The 18,093-nt window shown below is 57.3% G+C and overlaps 1 protein-coding gene across 1 annotated transcript in view; it reads left to right on the forward strand.

The window, feature by feature from the left end:
* Positions 1-303: 303 nt before the first annotated feature.
* Positions 304-18,093, forward strand: part of GALNT10 (polypeptide N-acetylgalactosaminyltransferase 10) — a 147,641-nt gene continuing 129,851 nt past the window's right edge. Inside the window, exons 1-3 of the mRNA XM_019534739.1 lie at positions 304-388; positions 1,119-1,274; positions 2,445-2,518. Of these exons, the coding sequence (XP_019390284.1) occupies positions 304-388; positions 1,119-1,274; positions 2,445-2,518 (315 nt within the window). The remainder of the gene's footprint in view (positions 389-1,118; positions 1,275-2,444; positions 2,519-18,093) is intronic.

An 18,093-nucleotide genomic window follows, 5' to 3' on the forward strand; every position in this document is an offset into this window, starting at 1 on the left:
CTGAATGCATCATTTCCACTGTATTAATTATCCCTCATTACGACTCCGAACACGGCCACTGGAACACCTCGCCTACTTGGAAATGAGCATGGGGCCTAAGCAGACGGCTGGTCCTCTGACGGTGACTCTCCAGCGGGGAGATTTCCAAGCATCTACAAACCAGAGAAGGAAACGGGGGGCGGGGGAGCTTTTGTCTCTGTTTTCAGACAGCCTTCCCTTCCAGGCTCTCACCAGGAGCTACTAAGAAAACTCGGTAACTAAGAGATGAGTGAGCAGTTAGAGCCCTGCATTAACAAGGCCTAAATGGAGATTCAAGAAGAAATAAAGGGCCTGTCCCCAGCACAGAAAGAAGCCACAAAGACCTTAGAAGGAGGCATCCGCCCCAACAGTGTGTGACTGATGCTCTGTGGAAGGGGGCAGGGGGCAAGAAGCTGGACAGGCGCCAGCAGTGCGCCCTGGGTGCCGTGAAGGTGACCGGCGCCCTGGGCTGCTTTGGGAGGAGCGGTGCCGGCAGATGGAGGGCAGCGATTCCTCCCCTCTGTTCAGCACTGGGGAGGCCACATCTGGAGTCCGGTGTCCAGCTGTGGCCCCCCCTACAGAAGGGATGTGGACACATTGGAGAGAGTCCAGTGGAGGGCAATGAAAATAGTTAAGGGCTGATTTAGTCCGGAGAAGAGAAGACCGAGGGGGGTTGAACAGCAGCCGTCACCTCCCTGCCGGGGGGCTGCAAAGACGATGGGGCTGGGCTGGTCTCAGTGGGGGCAGGTGGCAGGACAAGGAGTTGCAGCAAGGGAACTTGAGGTTGGATGCTGGAAAATCTGTCTCACGAGGAGGGTGGTGAAGCACTGGAAAGAGGGTTACCCAGGGGGGTGGGGGAGTCTCCATCCTTGCAGGTTTTTAAGGCCCAGCTAGACCAAGCCGTGACAGGGATGATGTAGGTGGGGCTGGCCCTGCTTGGAGCAGGGAGTTGGACTAGATGTGACCTCCCGAGGTCCCTTCCACCCTCCTTGTCTATGGTTCTCTGATTAATGACCTCAGAGGGATCATTGATCATCTCCTCCAGCCCCCTGCGCTGGTGCTCACCTCTCCCAGGCCATCATCTTCTTGACCGCCTGCAGTGAAGGAGATGCTGCGCTTCCCCTCGCCTCATTGTCCTGCTGCCCCTGCAGCTCAGACGTTTTGCCTGAAACTGCGCATCTTTGCTGTGGCTCCAACCCACGTTTCGGTCACACTGAAGAAAGGAGTCAGCACGGCACGGGAGACAGAGCCGTGCCGTAAGTGGCAGTCCAACCTGGCTCCGGAAAGCTCCTTTCAGGTTTGGGCTCTTCCTCTCAGAGCAGGTTTTCAGTAACGAGGATGGAAAGAGATTCAGCAAAGGGCAAAGGAAACAAATCACTCAGAATCGCTTCCCTGATTTAAGATGCACAACCCAATTTTTAACAGCTGGAAAAGTGAGTGCAGTATGTGAATATATAAGGTATCTGCCTTTTCCCATCATCTGGGCACAGGGAGGTGTCCCAAGGCCAGGCCACAGCTGTGGACCAAGCTGCCACAGGAATTCGAGTCCACCTTGAATGTGCCCGCCCGCCACCGATCATCTCTTGGATAAACCCAGAGCAGCGTGGACCCGCGTCACAGCAGGGAAGCCCACTGCCATCCTATCTAATCAGCACCCACCGTGCGCGTGCAAATGAGAAGGAACCAAGTGTGACAGAGTCTGTTCATACCATGCAACTTAGGAGGCTTTGGGGCCAGCATGAGAGCGTGAATAGAATAAAAGACGGGGGTCTTACGTGGAGAGGGCACGACCCAAAGCTCAGCAGGTGCTCTCCAGCCTTCAGCAGGGTCACACTGGAGAATTCAGAGTGCCACCGAGGTATAACCCAGGGGCCAAGTGTGAAGGGTACAACACAGGCAAAGAAACCTTTTGGGAGACTGGGGTCACTTGGCTTTCAGGAAGGGGTGGGCTTCGCTGCAGGGCGCCCTGCCGTGGGCCCCTGATGGGGAGGATATGCCCTTTGAGGCTGAGATCCACGTGCAAATAACAACCTGCTTGTGCAAAAGTGCATCTTCTGCATTTGCACGTGCAATCACGTCATCAGCGTGAACGGGCAGCCGGGCGTGCAGAAAGCTCCCTCCAGGCACCGTGCTGCTGCCTTCACCGAAGGACCGGGCCTGGATGCAGTCGCTGTCTACAGGACGGTGCCTAGCAAAGCGCGGGGCTCCGTCTCCGAGGCTGGGGCAGGAAAGCGTCCCGCTCAGCCGGGCAACTCTCAGAGGGGTTTTCACTCCTCCAGGAACAGGGTACCCGTGCTGCTCATCAGCCGGTCTCAGAGAGAAACATCTCACTGGGTGCAGCAATTAGAGGCATTAAAGGGGTTGATTGCTTCAGCACAGAGCCCGCTGGTCTCTTTCCATCCGACAATTCCTGCATTCTCCTCCAGCAATTAGACGATCCCGCCGGGAGAAAGTGGAGCCCGAGCTAGAGATCCCGACAGCGCCGAAGCCTGCGCGACAGGTGCGGCCGTTGAGTGATGCGAGGCCGCCAGGGAGAGATGGGGTCGGTAGCGGGACGTGAAGGGTAAATGCTCCCCGCCGCTCGGCGGTTTCCAGGGAAGGTGCAGAAGTGACAGCCGTGGGAGGCAGGGGCTTGCTAGGCACGGACGGGGCAGCATCCCAGCTCCCCCATTGCGGGGCAAACTCCTAGGGGCATCCGGGAGGGGAGGAGGTGGAAGCAGACGGGCTCGTTTCTGGAGGTTGTCCCTGCCCGAGGACTGCTAAGGGCTCTCGGTCTCCGCAGAGGGGCGTAAAGCAGGGACCTGGGGATGACAAGCAGCTCGCCCAGCTCTTGCACCGTGGCGCTGACTGCATTGGGAGCTGGCTCTGTCTTTGGTCAGCTTTGGTCACTCCGTGCCTCAGTTTCCCCACCTGGGGCAGGCATGCAAGGCCTAAAGCTGAGACGTGCAATCCTGGCGCGGCCTTGCTGTTCCCACGCAGCCGTCCCTCACGCCGATTATCCCTAGAGACGATTACAGGCCCCGCTTCCCTATCCCTGTCTCCGAGCGCTGCGTAACAGCCGGTGGGGGGGAGAGCTCGGCCTGTCTCCCTTGCTCCCTCTGTCTCTCTGGGAAGGAGCAGAAAGCAATAACGAAGGTCAGGCGAGGGGGGGAAAACAACACAAATGGGCCGCGCAGGTTTGCACTGTGCGACGGGAGCGCGTTTGCTTTGGCAGGCGACCGTCCCTGTTCCCATCCGCGCCGCGCTCGCAGCCCGTTCATTCCCCGTCGCTCTGAAACGCCGCGTTATTGATTTCCCTGTCACACGCGGGCCCCGCTCCCCTTCCATCACCCTCTAATTGGAAGTTAAAACCCAGATTTCAAAAAATGATGGACTGCCTTTCCTTGGCAGATACGCAGACGGCGGTGGCAGGGACATCTATTGAGACATGTTGTCTGTAATGAAGTCGCGGGGAAGTAATGGAAGCTACAAGACACTCCGGTGTCACTGCCTGAAATATCCGTTTCGGAGCACAGGTTTTTAGTTTTAAGTTATAAGGCCTGACATGCTTTTAAGAGACGGGCTACAAACCGCGACACGAGGGATGGGATCTGGAAAGCCAGTTGTTTTGCAGCTGGCTCCGCTCTAAGAGCGCTGCTCCAATCCTGCGCGTGCCAGCCGGGCGCACGCGTGACAGCGCCGTTTTCCTGAATTATGCCATGCCGGGGTGCTCCATCCTGCCGAGAAATCAGAGCCCGTCTACGAAGAGGAGAGTGGACAAAACTCCCACCCTCGGGAATGAGTCGTAACAGCTGGTCTTTTGTCCTCCATCTCCTAAATGGTTTTCCAGACGGAATAGGAGAAGCCGTCCCGCCAGCGCTTCGGTTGCGCTGAATCGCAGCTGGTTGCAGCAGTTGTCAGGCGCCCCTGCGAGCACCGCACGTAAGGCAGCTATTGCATTCACCGAGGAGCCTGGGTGCCTGTCCAGACTCAGCCCCCGACCCGCTGCGTGACCTTGCTTAAACCCACGCTTCTGCCTCCCTTCCACGTCTATGTAGGCCAATGATTTTCAGCCAGGTTGAGGTACCACCCTGGGGTGCCTGGATATCCTTTCAAGGGTGCCACACAACATTAGCACTCTTAGGTGTGCAAGCATGATTCACAAGCTAAACCTCAGGATTTCAAATAGGAATTAAGCAAATTGGATGCTTATCTGAGCAAATTGGATGCTTATAGAGCAAATTGGATGCTTATCTCGCTGGGATCCTATGACCCCAGCTGACTGCCTGCCCTTTGGGCAGGGGGCTGGACTCGATGATCTCCCGAGGTCCCTTCCAGCCCTGATGTCTATGAAATCTATGAAATCCAGGGTGTTAAAAACAGCCTGGCCTGATGTGGGCTGTTTGGGGTCTTTGCAGCGTAAGCACGGCTCTAGCACTTTTCTGTAGACAAAAAATGAGTGAAAGCTCAGAGCTGGCGTTCTCCGAGGGTGCCTTGGGTCTAACAAGGTCGAGAAGCACGGACGTAGGCGGTAATCTGTGGATATAAAGGCTGCCTCTTCCTAAGTGTATGTACAGGGGTGTAGGTTGGTCTAAGGACACAGGCAGGCGAGGTTCTTCGGGTAAATCTGGTCTCTTTTATTAGACCGACTGAAATAGTTTCAGATTTACCCCCAAACCTTGTCTGCCTAAGTGTATGTAGAGCACCCAGCACAATATGGCCTTCCTCTTACTGGAGTCATCAGGTGCTGCCAAAAAAGTGTCCCCACAAATGCCCATGCCTTGCCTGGCTACCACTATGACCCCCAACATTTTCTGCTGGGAAGAGGAAGGGGGTTTTCAAGAGCCTGCTAGACTGGGCTCCTCAAACACTGCCAGATGCCCAGCAAAAATAGCCCTCGGGCTCTGGGGATCCCGGGGTAGAGGACGTGTCTGCCTTGCCTGCCGCGGGAACTTGGAGCACCCCCTGCGCATGGTAATATGGGGTAAGTGGCCCAGGCTGACGGCCGGCGTGATGGGCCGCGTTGCAGCGAAGGAGGGCAGGTGACGAAAGGACACGGCGCGGGGAGCTGTCGCTGGGGCTCCCTCCCCATTTTGAGGATCAGCGAGGCGACTTCCCGCAAAACGACAAGCTCGCTGACGTGCAGATGTTCACGAAGAGGCCGGCGTCGAGGGATTCCTCAGCACATCTGCAGCTCTGGCTTTTCTCCGTGCTCTGTATCGGGACGGTGAGGGGTGGTTAGCCGCCTGAAGTCCGGCAGACGGCAGGGTCGATTTGTGCCTCAGTTTCCCTCTGTGGCTGATCTGTTGGAGCAGGGCTTCTCCGTAGCTTGCCTGCCGGGCTCCACGAGGTCAAGGCTACGGCACGGGCATACGGCTGGTTGCACAGTGCAGAGCAGCGCACGCTGTTTGTTGGTGCAAGGTCATTGAAGAGCATGGGATGGCACAAAGCAGGCGGCAGTTGTGAGGCTGCTCAGAGGTGATTTCCTGGAAAGCCCAGGTGTGCTCAGTTACCTCCATCCCCACAAAACGCCAGTGTCCCTCTGTGACCTGCCACCAGACGCCCCAGGGGGGTTTATGTGGACCAGGGCCGGTTGCCTCCACCAAACATATGGGCCCAGCAAAAATGGTTCCCCAAACCATCCTTTCTTCTTTGGAGCAAGACCTGGCTCTGCGGCAGTATTGCTTCCTACTCATGGGCGTCCAGATTTATGCTTTCCCCCTCCACCATCCTTCGCTTGCGGGTCTACGAGCCAGCGGTGCAGTGCACCCTTGTCGCGAGGAAGGCGACCGGCATCCTGGGCTGCACTGGCAGGAGCACTGTCGGCAGGCTAAGGGCAGTGATTATTCCCCCCTATTCAGCACCAGGGAGTCCTGTGCCCAGCTTTGGCCCCCACTGCAGAAAGGATGTGGCCACGCTGGAGGGAGTCCAGCGGAGGCAGCAAACACGGTGGGGGGCCTGGGGCCCAGAATAAAATCCCAGCCTCACGAAAGCTCCCGCTGACATCAGCGGGGCCTGCACGCAGCGCGATGCCGGTGCCACTGCCTTCGTGTAGCGCAGCTCGGGCTCCTCTGCGGCCTGCGTGCGGGGGCTGGGACACGCGCTCCCCATGGAAGGCCCTGGCCACGATGACTGCCGTGACCCTGACGGCGCTAACGAGCCGCCTGCGAGGCGGCCCCGCGCGCTCCCAGGGGCCCCCGTGGTGCTCTCCGGGAAGCGCAGCAGGAAGCCCCGAGCCGGCGCGGCGCTGTCAGTGCTGCCTGCGCTCCCCCCGAAAGGAGGAGGCTCTAATGAGGTCCTGGGGGGCTGGAAGCCTGGGTGGGGATGCGGGGGGCTGTAAATCAACCCAGCGCAGCTCTGCTTCTTCCTCCAGCGGGCCATCGGAAATGCTCGCCAGCCCTCCCGGCTCTCGGCAGGATGGTTCGAGTCCGACTCGGTGCTCCGCATCTCGTGGCCCTGCTTTGCTCGGGCCCTGGCAGGCCTCGAAGCGGCTCTCTTGCTCTACGGGTAGCACTAGGAACCGCGAGTGCCGACGGGGGCCAGACGCTCGGACGTTGCAGCTCGACCCCACGCCATCCAAACCGCTTCTCCCACCCCTGCGCCGAGCAGGCCGGGGGGGATGAAGCTCGAGCTCTGTTCCCATGGCAGGTAGCAAATGATTTCACACCACCCCTTAGCTCGGACTGGGAGGGAGACCCCTGATCGGAGACCTGCTCCACCTCTCAGAGGCATCAGCTCCCAGCAGAGGCAGCAGTTAGCACTAGCAGTGAGGTTTCATCGTCTTGTGCGTGCCCAGCCACTCGCAGCTGCTCTGCAACCCCGTTTCACAGCCGCCCCGTGCGTTTCAGAGGGTCACACTTCCAGCACCCTCCAGCCCAGCCAGGTTCAGATTCCCCATCTCTTACCGCCGTGAATGTCCTCCGCGCCTCTGTCCGCGGGGCAGGAAGGGTGCAGGTTCCTGATCTTCCCGCAGCCCAGTCGTTGCTTTCTGTCCCTCTCCTGGGCCAGTCCGTATGCATCACCTTGCTCAAGTCACTTTGCAAGTCCCGTCTGTCTGGCGTCGAGGCTCCCCTGTCTCCCTTCGAACCCCCTTCTCTTCTCCACCTCCCTGTTCAAGATGGGAGGTCCAGCACAGGCCACGCTGCAAAGTTATACCCATATTCGCGGCAATGTCCCTCTTGCTGTAGGATTGCTGTATAGGATTTCATCATGCATTCATAAAGCTTGACCTTCCAGGGGGCTTCCCAGGCCACAGACAGGCGGATGCTTTGGCGTGTCTGCCTCCACAGTGCTTCTTCTCACAATCAAAGCAATGGACAGAGCCCTGGGTGCAACCCCCTCCTGGGGCATATCATGGCCAGCAGAGCGGCACCACTTGATACGGCCAGGAAACATGTCCTGTTGGTCTTCCTGGCACATTGCTTCTGCATCTCATGATGAGTTTGGTGACCTGGCCGAGCTGGACTGGAAAGCCCAGATTTTCCACGAGCCCAATATTGCATGCAAATTCATCCTCCCACCGGGTTTCTTTTAGGGAAGGGTTCACACCAGAAACAAAACCTGTTGCTTTTGGGATTGCAAATAGAGTTGTCTAGATATGAAACCCCCTGACTTGATTCCTTGTCCCTCCTTTCCCATCCCTTTCACACGTTGCACCCGGTGTTGGGGCCGGAGCCTCCTGCTTCAGACCGCTTGGCTGATAGCGGGGCCCAAACCAAGCCCCCGTTCCCCTTGTAGCCGCCTCGGGACTGCATAAGTTGCTCACCAAGGATGGGGATGAGTCGCCCAGCTAAAGAGACGATTCAGAAAAACAGAGGTTGTAACTGAACGGGAAGAGAAGCAGCCAGCTGCGAGAGACCCCTGTATTGATTTATTTATGGAGGATGAGATATTAATTCAGGATCTGTCCTTTGAACCAGCTTCTCCCGGACAGGCGGAGACAGGCGTCCTGTTGTGCTTGCCTGCCCGCGCGTGTGTGCAGCGTGCTAATTCCCTCCCCAGACCCAGGCCTCGCTCCATCTGTTCCTCCTAATGATTCATTCTTCTCCACTTTCTATTCCCTCTCCTAATCCTGGCCAGGGAACGGCTGGCAATTAAAATATTAGCGGTGAGAGGGGGTTGGACATTTCATAATGCACGTCATTATCCTTTAGTCCCAGAAATTTCTTGGAAGAAGGACGGAAAAGTTTGGTGAAACCCACTGGTCGCTGGGTCTTTTCCCCGCCCCCGAGAGCCAACGGGGACAAGAGAGCAAATCGCTTGCAGCCTGTAGCGCACCTCCGAGAAACGTCCCGTTACCACTCATTTATTGCTCGTTAAAAACCCGGATCCTTGGGCTTTCCTGCCATTTTATTTTGGTGTTTATATCCCAGGCTCGGCAATAGACCCAATTTATGGCGGGGGGGGTGTCTGCGAAGGGGACGCGTCTTTGCTCGGAGGCGTAGCAAGACGCTGGGATTTATGGACAGCTCCGGGTTTCCCTTTATAGTTTTCTTAGCAATATCATCACTTTCGGTTACTTCTGCATCCCGCCCAGGCCCATCTCGCTCGCTTTGGCAGCCCGGGAGAGACACCGAGCGCTGCTCATCACCCGTCGTTAATGCAGCCCGGGCAAGGCTCAGACGGGAGCGGTTTGGGCGAAATAAAAGTGTGGAGGACGGCGGGATGTCAGGAGCGTGCTGGGGTATTCGTTCCAGCTCCCGTCTCTTAAACTGACTGCGGCAGACCTCTGGTGAGGGAGCACGAGTGGCATGAAAGCACTCTTTATTGGTGCAATAAGGACTAATGTCGCGGTCCCCGACAATCAGACAGGGACCAGCAGGAAGGCGGGAGGACCTGAGGCAAAGCCAAAAGCTATAAACCAGCTAATGGATAAAAGGGAATTTTATGTCTGTTGTTAATCGAAGCTGGGACGCAGGGGACCCAGAGGCAGGAGCAGGGGAGGCCGAGGTCTGTCCAGGCCAGCCCGGGGTGGGAGGCTTCAGGCCTGCCCTCAGGGCTGCAGGCTCAACAAGGGGGTCCGGCTGCTTCTGACTCTCCCAGCCAAGATGAAAGGATCCCCACCTCTAATTGCCAGAAATACAGAAAATGAGGGTTGAAAGGGACCTCAGGGGGCCACATCTAGTCCAACCCCCGGGACCGTCCTCAACTACATCGTCCCAGCCAAGGTGTTGTCGAGCCAGGTCTTAAAAGCCTCCAAAATTCAGCCTTGCTCTAGGCACCGTCCCTGTAGAAACTGCACCGGATCGGATCGCCGCATCACCAGCAGCACGGCAGGGTACGGGACCGCGGCATCCCGACCAGCCCAGGCAGGCGAGGCAGGGTCTGGGCCCAGCTGGATGGTTGTGCAGCCAAGGACGAGCTTCGTTCCCTGCTTTTATTTCCACCATCAAAGAAAAGCCAGAGACATTCCTTCTGCTCAGATCACTGCGAAATCCAGCCCGGCCCCACAGACCAGCGGGAGAGTCGCTTTTCATCCAGGCCTCCCGGCGACGGCGGCAAGAAAACCAAATCCGACCGCCCTGCGTGCAAAACGGGCTAATGAGATTCGGTCGCTAAAAACCCACTCCCTCCCTCCTACGCACGTATGTCCGGTTCCCAGCCTTGCAGCGGCTTGAGACGAACTCGGGGGACGAGCTGCCGGGGAAAAATATTTCCCCGCCACCTTTATTTTGCGGCACAAAAGCAAGCTTTTCTACTTCCTCCCTGGCATCAGGGGGCCCAGGATTCCCGCGTGCCAGGACCCCTTTCCCACAGCCCCGCTCCGGGAAGGGAGCAGGAGGCTGGCCGCAGTCTTGAAACGCGGCGTCTGCCTAGGCAGGGAGACATCCTGCGTGCTGTACGCGTTTAGCAAATATTTGCTGAAATGCACGTGACATATTTGCAAAATATGCGTGACAGTTGCAAACGGTATTTGTCACAGTACAAAACGGGCCAGTTTTCTGAAGTCTGCAAAACACATCATGCCGCGCCGCGCAGGCGCCCAGGGAAAGGCTTTCTTAGGGTCTGGACAGGCTGCTGTCATCTGCATGGCTCCCGGAGACGAAAGGAGTGGCAAGGTGACGCACACCCCTAAGCTGGTGCATTCACCCAGCGCAGTAGGGAATTACCCCTAAAAGTACCAAGGGTTACATTTTGCCAATGTCAAGTAATACTGATTGAGGCGTTCATAAGAAATGAGGCTGGAAGGGACCTCAGGGGGTCACATCCACTCCAACCCCCTGCTCCAAGCAGGACCAGCCCCAACTACATCATCCCAGCCAAGGCTTCGTCTGCCTGGGCCTTAAACACCTCTGAGGATGGAGGTGTTGTCTGTGCACATCCATTCTGGGGTAGCCATTTGCTGAGGCAAGCATGCTACGAACCTCGCAATAATAGTTGATGGATGCATGCAGGCACCCTGGGATACCTGCTCATCCATCCAGTCGTGGTCCAGGTATAATTTCCATTGCTCTATAAAACCAGCATTATGCCAGGATAGGAGGCTGTCTGTACTGCTCCCAGAGTTACAATATGGGCCAGGAATTCAGGAATCAGTTATCTCAGAATAAATCGGGGGGTGTTGGGTGGAGTTCCCTGTCTACTTCCCTGGATCTGCAGGGACTGGGGGTGATGCAGAGGGCATATGCCAAGCCCCCGGAGGCAAAGGAGGGTGAGATAGGTGGCACATACAGCTGTCTAAAGAGCAGCGCCGGCTACCCCTGTCCTCGGTGAGAGGGGTGGAGGCTGTCTGCTGTTATAAGGCATCCAACGTGTTGGTGGGTAGGAAGCTGAGCGTAACGACAGGTCTGCATCAGGGTGCAGCACGCCCCTGACTCTAGCAGGGGAAAGCAAAATGCCAGGTCTGCAAGTGCCCTGACACAGATGAGTGTCACCGCACACCCCGGCCCTCCGACGCTGGCCCGAGGCAGATCCCTGCACCGCGCCTGGATGTCCTCAGACCCTCGTGAAGGGAGGGAGGAAGCACCCTGCTCCGGTTCCCTTTTTGCTTCGGAGAAGCTCTGCTAAATGCTAGGGAGACAGGGATTGCAGGAGCGGTAGATGCAGCAGCTCTCCTTCAGCTCGGCTTCCCGGCGCAATGCAATCAAGCCCATTACCTCATCCGACCATGTGTCAGCGCATCTGCTGCAGGAACGCAGCCAGGCCGAGTCGAGGAAAACTCAACCGAAACCCAAGCTGTTGAGCGGGGAGGAAGGATATCAAGCAAGAAGATGCTGCAGGCGCTAGGGAGGACCGTGCATACAAAGCAGCCCCTTTCCGAAGGGGTCCGCGTTGATGCCTGGCGAAGTGTGGAGGCAGGAAGGGAGCAGAGGGCAACCAACCGCCGTGGGAGATACAGGCCCCCGGGGATCAGCTGCTGCATGAACACCTAGGGGAGTACCCCGAGCAAAGGCTGGGAGGAGCAGAAGCGAGACGGGGTGAGTTTCCGAGGAAAAGTGTCCTTCGCAGAACAGCATCATTCCCCCAGGAAAGCGCAGCCCGACTGAGGATCCTCCAGTGGGAAGGATCTGAAGCTGCAAAAACACCTGCGTCCGACCCCGGAGGCATTGCTCCTGGAAATCCCATGCCACGAGGGAGGAGGATGGCTCCTGGCCCCCGTTCAGGATGGGTCAGGGGAAAGGAACCAGCTGCAGTGCACTTCCCACAGACAGCAGTGCAGCTGGGGGCAGGGGGGTCTCAGACCCTGCATTGCAGACCCCTGCAGCATCCCCTTTTCGAGGCTAAAAGAAACACCTGGGGTGGCCTCTCTGGGAGTGGCAGGTCTTTGCTGGCCCCGAACCCCTGATGGCAGGTCACCCGGTGGTCAGGGCTCACCCCTTCCCAGAGGCCAGCCAAGCCCCGGACAGGGACGGCTCTCCTGTGCCCCCTGCAAGCCAGGCTCTTGTGGGCTAAGTCACCCCCTCGTCCCCGTGGGACTGCTGTGCCCAGGCTCTGCTCCTTCACTCCCTGCCTGCGAGCTTGCCTTCATCAGCGCCAGCGCTGCGGAGCTGCACCAGCGCCAGCGCCGGGCTGGGCGCGCGGACGCTGTGCGGAGCCAGGCGGTGCTGAAGGGGGTGATGGCAGGGCCTGCCGAGTTACAGGTCTTTTATGCTCCTTGATTTTTGTCAGCGGCAAAGCTGTCAGCTGCAAACGTCAAATTAGTGCTGTTAGGCCCTGGCGCGGCTCTTATCGCCGGCTCTCAGGATGGAAGGCACTTCAGGCTGACGATTGTTCCCCGCTGCTCCCGAAATGAGATCGGCCCTCCCGGAGCTCTGAAAGGGGGACCGAGAAATTGTTTGCCTCCTATTTGCATGAAAGGCTTCTCAGCTGCCGTGAAAAGAGGTGACGGGCTGCCAGGCAGGCGAGGTACAAAGCGGACCAGCTCTCCCTCAATCTCGGCTCGCTCCAGGCCTCGCTTCTTTCCTCCCCCACCCCGCTCTCCGTTTCCTCATCTCATCAGCGCCTGCACAGGTTTCCATCCCGTCAGCTGGGAGAGCATGGATGTGCCGATGGCGAGGACCTCGGTGCCACTACGGACCCGCTGGGTGGACGTGGCCCAGCTGCTTCTCTCTCTGCTTCTTGTGCCCGAGCAGAGCAAGCGAAGGGCGAGCTTCAGGGCAGTGAGTCTCAACAAGGGTGATGCAGCATCGTGGGGAGTTTGCAGACATTGTGCGCGGGTGTTTGCAAACCCCGCCGTGCTCATATTGCGCGACACCCTTAAAAGGGTCTCGGACCCTGCTGCAGGATCTCAGAGCCTTTTAAGGGTGCCGTGCAATATGAGCACGGTGAGGTTTGCAAACAGCTGTGCGGGATCCACAAGATAAACCCTGAGACTGCAAACGGGGATCCAGTACATCAGCTCTGCTCTGGTCTTGGCAACAAGAACTGCTCCGTTACCTTTCGGTAGTCAAGAAGGAAGGGAAAGCTGAGAGCTGGGATTTTCCAAGGGAAATCTAAACGAGATTGAAAACCTCTGCTTTAGGGGAAGGATGGGGCATTCGTTCAGTGTCCCAAAGAGAAAGACTGAGCTATGGTTAGAGCTGTCTCTTCTGTCTGGTGGTTGCATTTGGTTTCCCATCAGAGCTACTTGCAGGACACGGTCTTGGTTGCAGCTGGACCTAAGGCATCACCGAGCAAACTGGATGAGGCACAGCCCCTTGCATAGAGGGGTTGGGATCCAGGAGCCGGGCCGCCGCGTGCTACCACAAGACAGACGGATGATGATAAAGGTCTTGCACTTCTTGCCTCAAAACGGGTGTCCCTGGTCTTACCCAGCTTCTCTACCCTGCATGCGTCTGCTTCTAGCTCACCTGGGTCCAGCCAGCTCCCCTTGCTAGCCAGGGACCTCTTCCCAGCTGCGGTCTGGACAGGGAGGATAGGAGGTGCAGTGGAGCTGGTGTGCTAGACCCCCTTCTTCCTAGCCCATCCATCCACGCTTTCATCCTCCCCTTCCCTCAGCCTGTCTGAGACAAGGTATCACGGGCTATGGACGTGGTGCTCTCTGATGGATTTAGGAAGTCCTGGAAGCGGGAGTGTGGTCCAACACTGTGAATTAGAGCGCCCGGCTCTCCATCACTCCCGCTGGATATTTGGTTTTATCTACTTGCTCGCCTGCAAGCGATCAATGCTAATCCAGTCTTCTGGGAGCAACGGGGTGGCTGGAGGTGAGAGGGCTCGTGAAGATGCTTCTGATTCCCGTGTGATCTCCATTATCATTTTAACCCCAACCTGCCAGCCATCCATGCAACGAGAAGGGGCTTAATTAGCTAGAAATGCAGTCAGTGGGTGGCAGGGCGTGTACCCACGTCCTGGGCAGGGTTTGGTAGAGGATGGCTCATGTCAGGAGTGGCTGTGACATTGCAAAATTTCAGCAGTTTTTGATCACACACCAAGGTGCAGTGCAAATCTCACTCCCCGTTTTGTGTGTGTGTGTGAGCATGCTAGCGTGTATGCAAGCCGTTGCTGCAATGGGCCTTAGAGTGGCTCTGATGATGCAAAACGCTGCCCACATCCATGAGTCTCATGCTGCGCCCTGCATGTCGTCAAGCCCCCAGTCCTTGCCTCATGTGATTGTCTCTCTGCCTTCATTAGCCGGAGAGCCTGTTTCTAGCTCTCTGAGTCATGGAGAAGAGCTTGAAGATACGATTCAGGGCCGCTCCAGAGGTTCAACACACAGAAGGCAAATAAAAGACCCCCTGTGTGTGCCATTGTTTCAGTATTTCTCGATTGATTGAGTTGTTTGGGTCTGAGAGAGGGAAGGAGACCCAGCGCCTAGCCCGAGTCAGGCTAGAGGCAACAGCCCCTTTGCTGGAGCTGGCTGCGACATTTGGGGGGTTTCCTCCCTCTTTCGTTGCCAGCCTGTCCCATGGTGGGTCAGGCAGCAAGGGGCCCAGCTCGCTGGTCGTTGCCAAGAAGCCCCTAGCCAAGGTGCAAGGTTTCTTTCTCCATCATTGGCAAATGGACCGCAGCAGCGCCCCAAGGACACGTGGCTTGGGGACCTCACGGGTCAAGGAAAACACATGGGCTCTGGGAGCCCATGGGAGGTGAGGCCTCCAGGCTCAGGAGCCCAGGCCTCTGGGCACCAGGGGTTAATTAGTGCCCAACCAGGGTTGAATTAGCACCCACCCTCCCTGCCGTTTGCAGGCCAAGACACCGGGGGTGAGCTCCGGAGATGGGGCACCTCTGCTGCCTCCAGTGCCCCAGAGAGCTTGGGAGCATTGCAGCTGCATCCTCCACCCAGCAGCTCCCACGTGGGAGCGAGACAATACTTCCACAGCACAAGTCATCCCCGGGGTGCCAAGCCCTGCTGCTTTCCCAATGGCAGCCCTTGTTTGTTGGAGCAGCCCGTACCGGGGAGCTCCCACGCCAGCTGTTACAGTGATCTTTGCCCTCCGATCTGCTCATAAGAAGAGGAAAAGCATCTGCTTGGAGACTCGTGGTCCCTCTGCCTGGGCAGAGCTGCAGGTTTCTTGCAACGTTGCCATGCGAAGGTGCCATCCCCGTCCAGCCCCGATGCTGCCCAGGACAAGCTGCTCGCAGGGCTCTCCCAGCCCGCTGTCCTGTCCACGGCACTGCTGAGCATCACAGCAAGTCTTAGGTATTGTCAATGCAAAGGGAACATATTTCTGTCGTGAACATAGGAGCATAAGAACAGCAGATACCGGGTCCGTCTCAGGTCCCCTCCACCTCCCCCAGCTCATTTTAGCATTCAACGAGACCCCTTGCAAAACCAAGCCCACACCTTCGGTTTCGCCCCTCAGGACGAGCTCACGACAGAGCTCACAAGGAGAAAGCCCCTTTCTGCAGAGCCAGGGACCAACAAAAAGCACCGATGGCCTCCTCCAACACCTCTGGAGGTGCAGATTAACGTGCCCCAGAGCCCAGCGTCTGCGGCGTCTCCCAAAAGCGAGCGCAGCAGAGACCTGTACGGGCAAAATCACCTGGCGAGCTAGGACCGCTGTCCAGGACGTGCGATGGATGAAGGGTGCATTAGCCAACGGCGGTGCCTAATTGAGGGGGAAGTGAACGCAAGGCGAGCTGATGGAAATGAGAGGGGCTTCTCCAATGCACCCTGCTGCCATTAGCTTTGAGACTCGACAGCTGAGCTCTCTTCCCGCGGCGTGGACCGCGGGCGGTGGTGGCGAGGCAGCCCACGTAGCCAGTGGGGCTCGACTTTCCGGTGGAGACAAACGGGGGCCTCCGGTTGTGCGGTGGTTTCCTGCAGAGGGGAATAAAGCTGGGGGTGTATACATTTATACATCTCCACTCAGGCGCAGAGGGTGGCATTTGACACACGTAGCATTGCAGCCGGCCGAGGTAACTATTTTAGACCTTGTTATGATGGCTAAAGAGGCATTAATCACTGGACTGGAAGTCAGCAGTTGCTTGGAGACCACTGGGCGCGACCTGCTCACATTCAGTATTAGCAAAGAGAGGGCAGTCCCGACCCGCAGTGGGTGCACTTTGCGGTTCAAAGGGCTTTGCCAAAGCAAAGGGAAATGATGAGCAGAAGGGGCCGTTGGGATGAATTTAGAGAGAAGCAATGTGAAATGGGGAAGGACTCTTCAAGGGTTTATTGGAGGGCTGGAAAGCCTGATGCTACGGTCAAAAGAGGGAACAAGTGCAAGCCCGCCGTGGTTCAGTGGTGATGTTAAGGCTGCAATTAGGCGTAAGAAAGCAATACATAGCAAATAGGAAAAAAGGGGGTAAGGGGTGGCTGTCACTCCAGACGAGGAAAAAATTGATAAGAAAAGCTGAGAGCATCAGGGGAGAGCAAGGAGGGCAGGGCCAAGGAGGATGAGGAGTTTTTTAACTATCTTAGGCACACCCAAAATCAGGGCCGCAGTAGGAGGTGGGAACGGGCTTACAGTGATACAGGCCGGGGAAACGCTTGTGCTCTGAATCGGCCGCGGCTGTTTCCCACGGGGGTGATAAACTCCTCCCCAGGGATGGGTGGTCTCTGGCTGGGGAAATAGCATGGGGGGGTCAATTTATTTATTAAATTTCTTCCCCCCTTCCCCAACCACGGTTGCTTCGAAACGCTCCACGGCAAATAGACAAGAGGCAAAGGGTCTTTGTCTTCCAGGGTCCTTCATGGACAGTGGCTTCAGTTCAAAGGAAGGGGAAGCCACCTCCTGCCCTCGCTGCAGCTCGGCATCAGCTGTGCAGGCCTCCACGCGCTCAGCGTCACCCTCAATCCCCACCTTTCTCGCAGCTGAGGAAGGAGCAGCCCGATCCAAATCCATCGTTCCTCCGTTCCCCCCCAGCCTCAGCCTGTCCTGGGAGGTGAGCCCGAGCATGGGTGCACTGACCCCAACATGCATGCGTTACACTGGTGCACGGTCTGCAGTGAAGGTGGAGCTGGACCAGGACAACTCTCAGCCCGTGGCTGGAAGCAACGTGACAGCAGAAATGCAGGGGCTGTTTGGGGGAAGAGAGCTGGGCACACACACGGTGCGCCTGATGGCTCTGGCTCAGCAAAGGGCTGCGATTCCCCATGTTCAGCTTGGACTCACCTGCCTCCCAGCTCCCCCAGCCACCCCACCAGATACCCCCATGCTTTCCACCGGCTACCACAACCCTTTAACGGCCGGGACCCTCCGGGGCACAGCGGAAGTGGAAGCCCCCAGAGGTGCCAGCACGGTGGGGATGGCGGTCTGTGTTACCAGGTCAAGCACGCGTGGAGTGAACGCAGCGTTCAATCCTTCAGCCCTTAAACCCCAAGTCACCCCCAACTCCAGCCAGAGCTGTGCCTGGTCCACTGAGGAAATACAGGGACTTAAGAAGGCGGCACTCCTCACTCCTATAATTGCTAGAAGCTTTGGAGTGCAGGAAAGCATCCCGAGACCCACCCGGGCTCTGTTTTTCTGGTGCACCCAGGGCTCGGATACACTCCCAGCTTCTGGCAATTAAGAAGGCAGCACGCCTCGCTCCTATAAGTCCCTGTATTTCCTCAATGGACCAGGCACAGCTCCGGCTGGAGTTGGGGGTGAATTGGGGTTTAAGGGCTGAAGGATTGAGTGCTCGGAAAGATCCCCAGTCCGAGGCTGGCTTCACTAGCTGTAGCAGGGACGGCTGGTCGCTCAGATTTCTCAAGCACAAAGGTCTCTGCACATTGTTTCTAGAGGTGACTCTCATCAGCACGCACCTGTCTCACCTGATTGTACTCACTCCTTATCTTGCAAATGAGCCCATAGCAGGAAAGGGGAACTTTCTCCTGCTGTTAATTAAGCTGGGGAGAGAATCCCCCCTGGCTTTCCTGCCTGGGGTTGTGCTGCTGAAAGTCACAGAGCCGCAAACCAGCATCTCTGCCAAGCCCAGCAGGAGTTATGTTTGCTGTTGCTCTTGATTTCACATGGTCTTGAATTATCTCTGCTCAGCTCCTGTTCTTCTTGCAGCTGGGTTGCCGGCGTCCCCCCTCACATTGGGGCCCTTGAGGAGCCCTTTGCTGTCTTTACCTTTATATTTGAACGGCCCTGTAGGTTGCTCCTCCAGTGAACAGGCCCAGCAGATCCTCAAGGACTGTAGGGAGAGGATTTAATTCCCGCATGCGCTGGGCAGCTAGAAGGCTGTAGCCCCCTTCCCGGTCTGAAACCTTCATATACTGCTGCAATTGAA

This window comes from Crocodylus porosus, unplaced genomic scaffold (genome assembly GCF_001723895.1).
Source record: "Crocodylus porosus isolate Cpor-Errol unplaced genomic scaffold, CroPor_comp1, whole genome shotgun sequence".
NCBI classification, from domain to species: Eukaryota; Metazoa; Chordata; order Crocodylia; family Crocodylidae; genus Crocodylus; species Crocodylus porosus.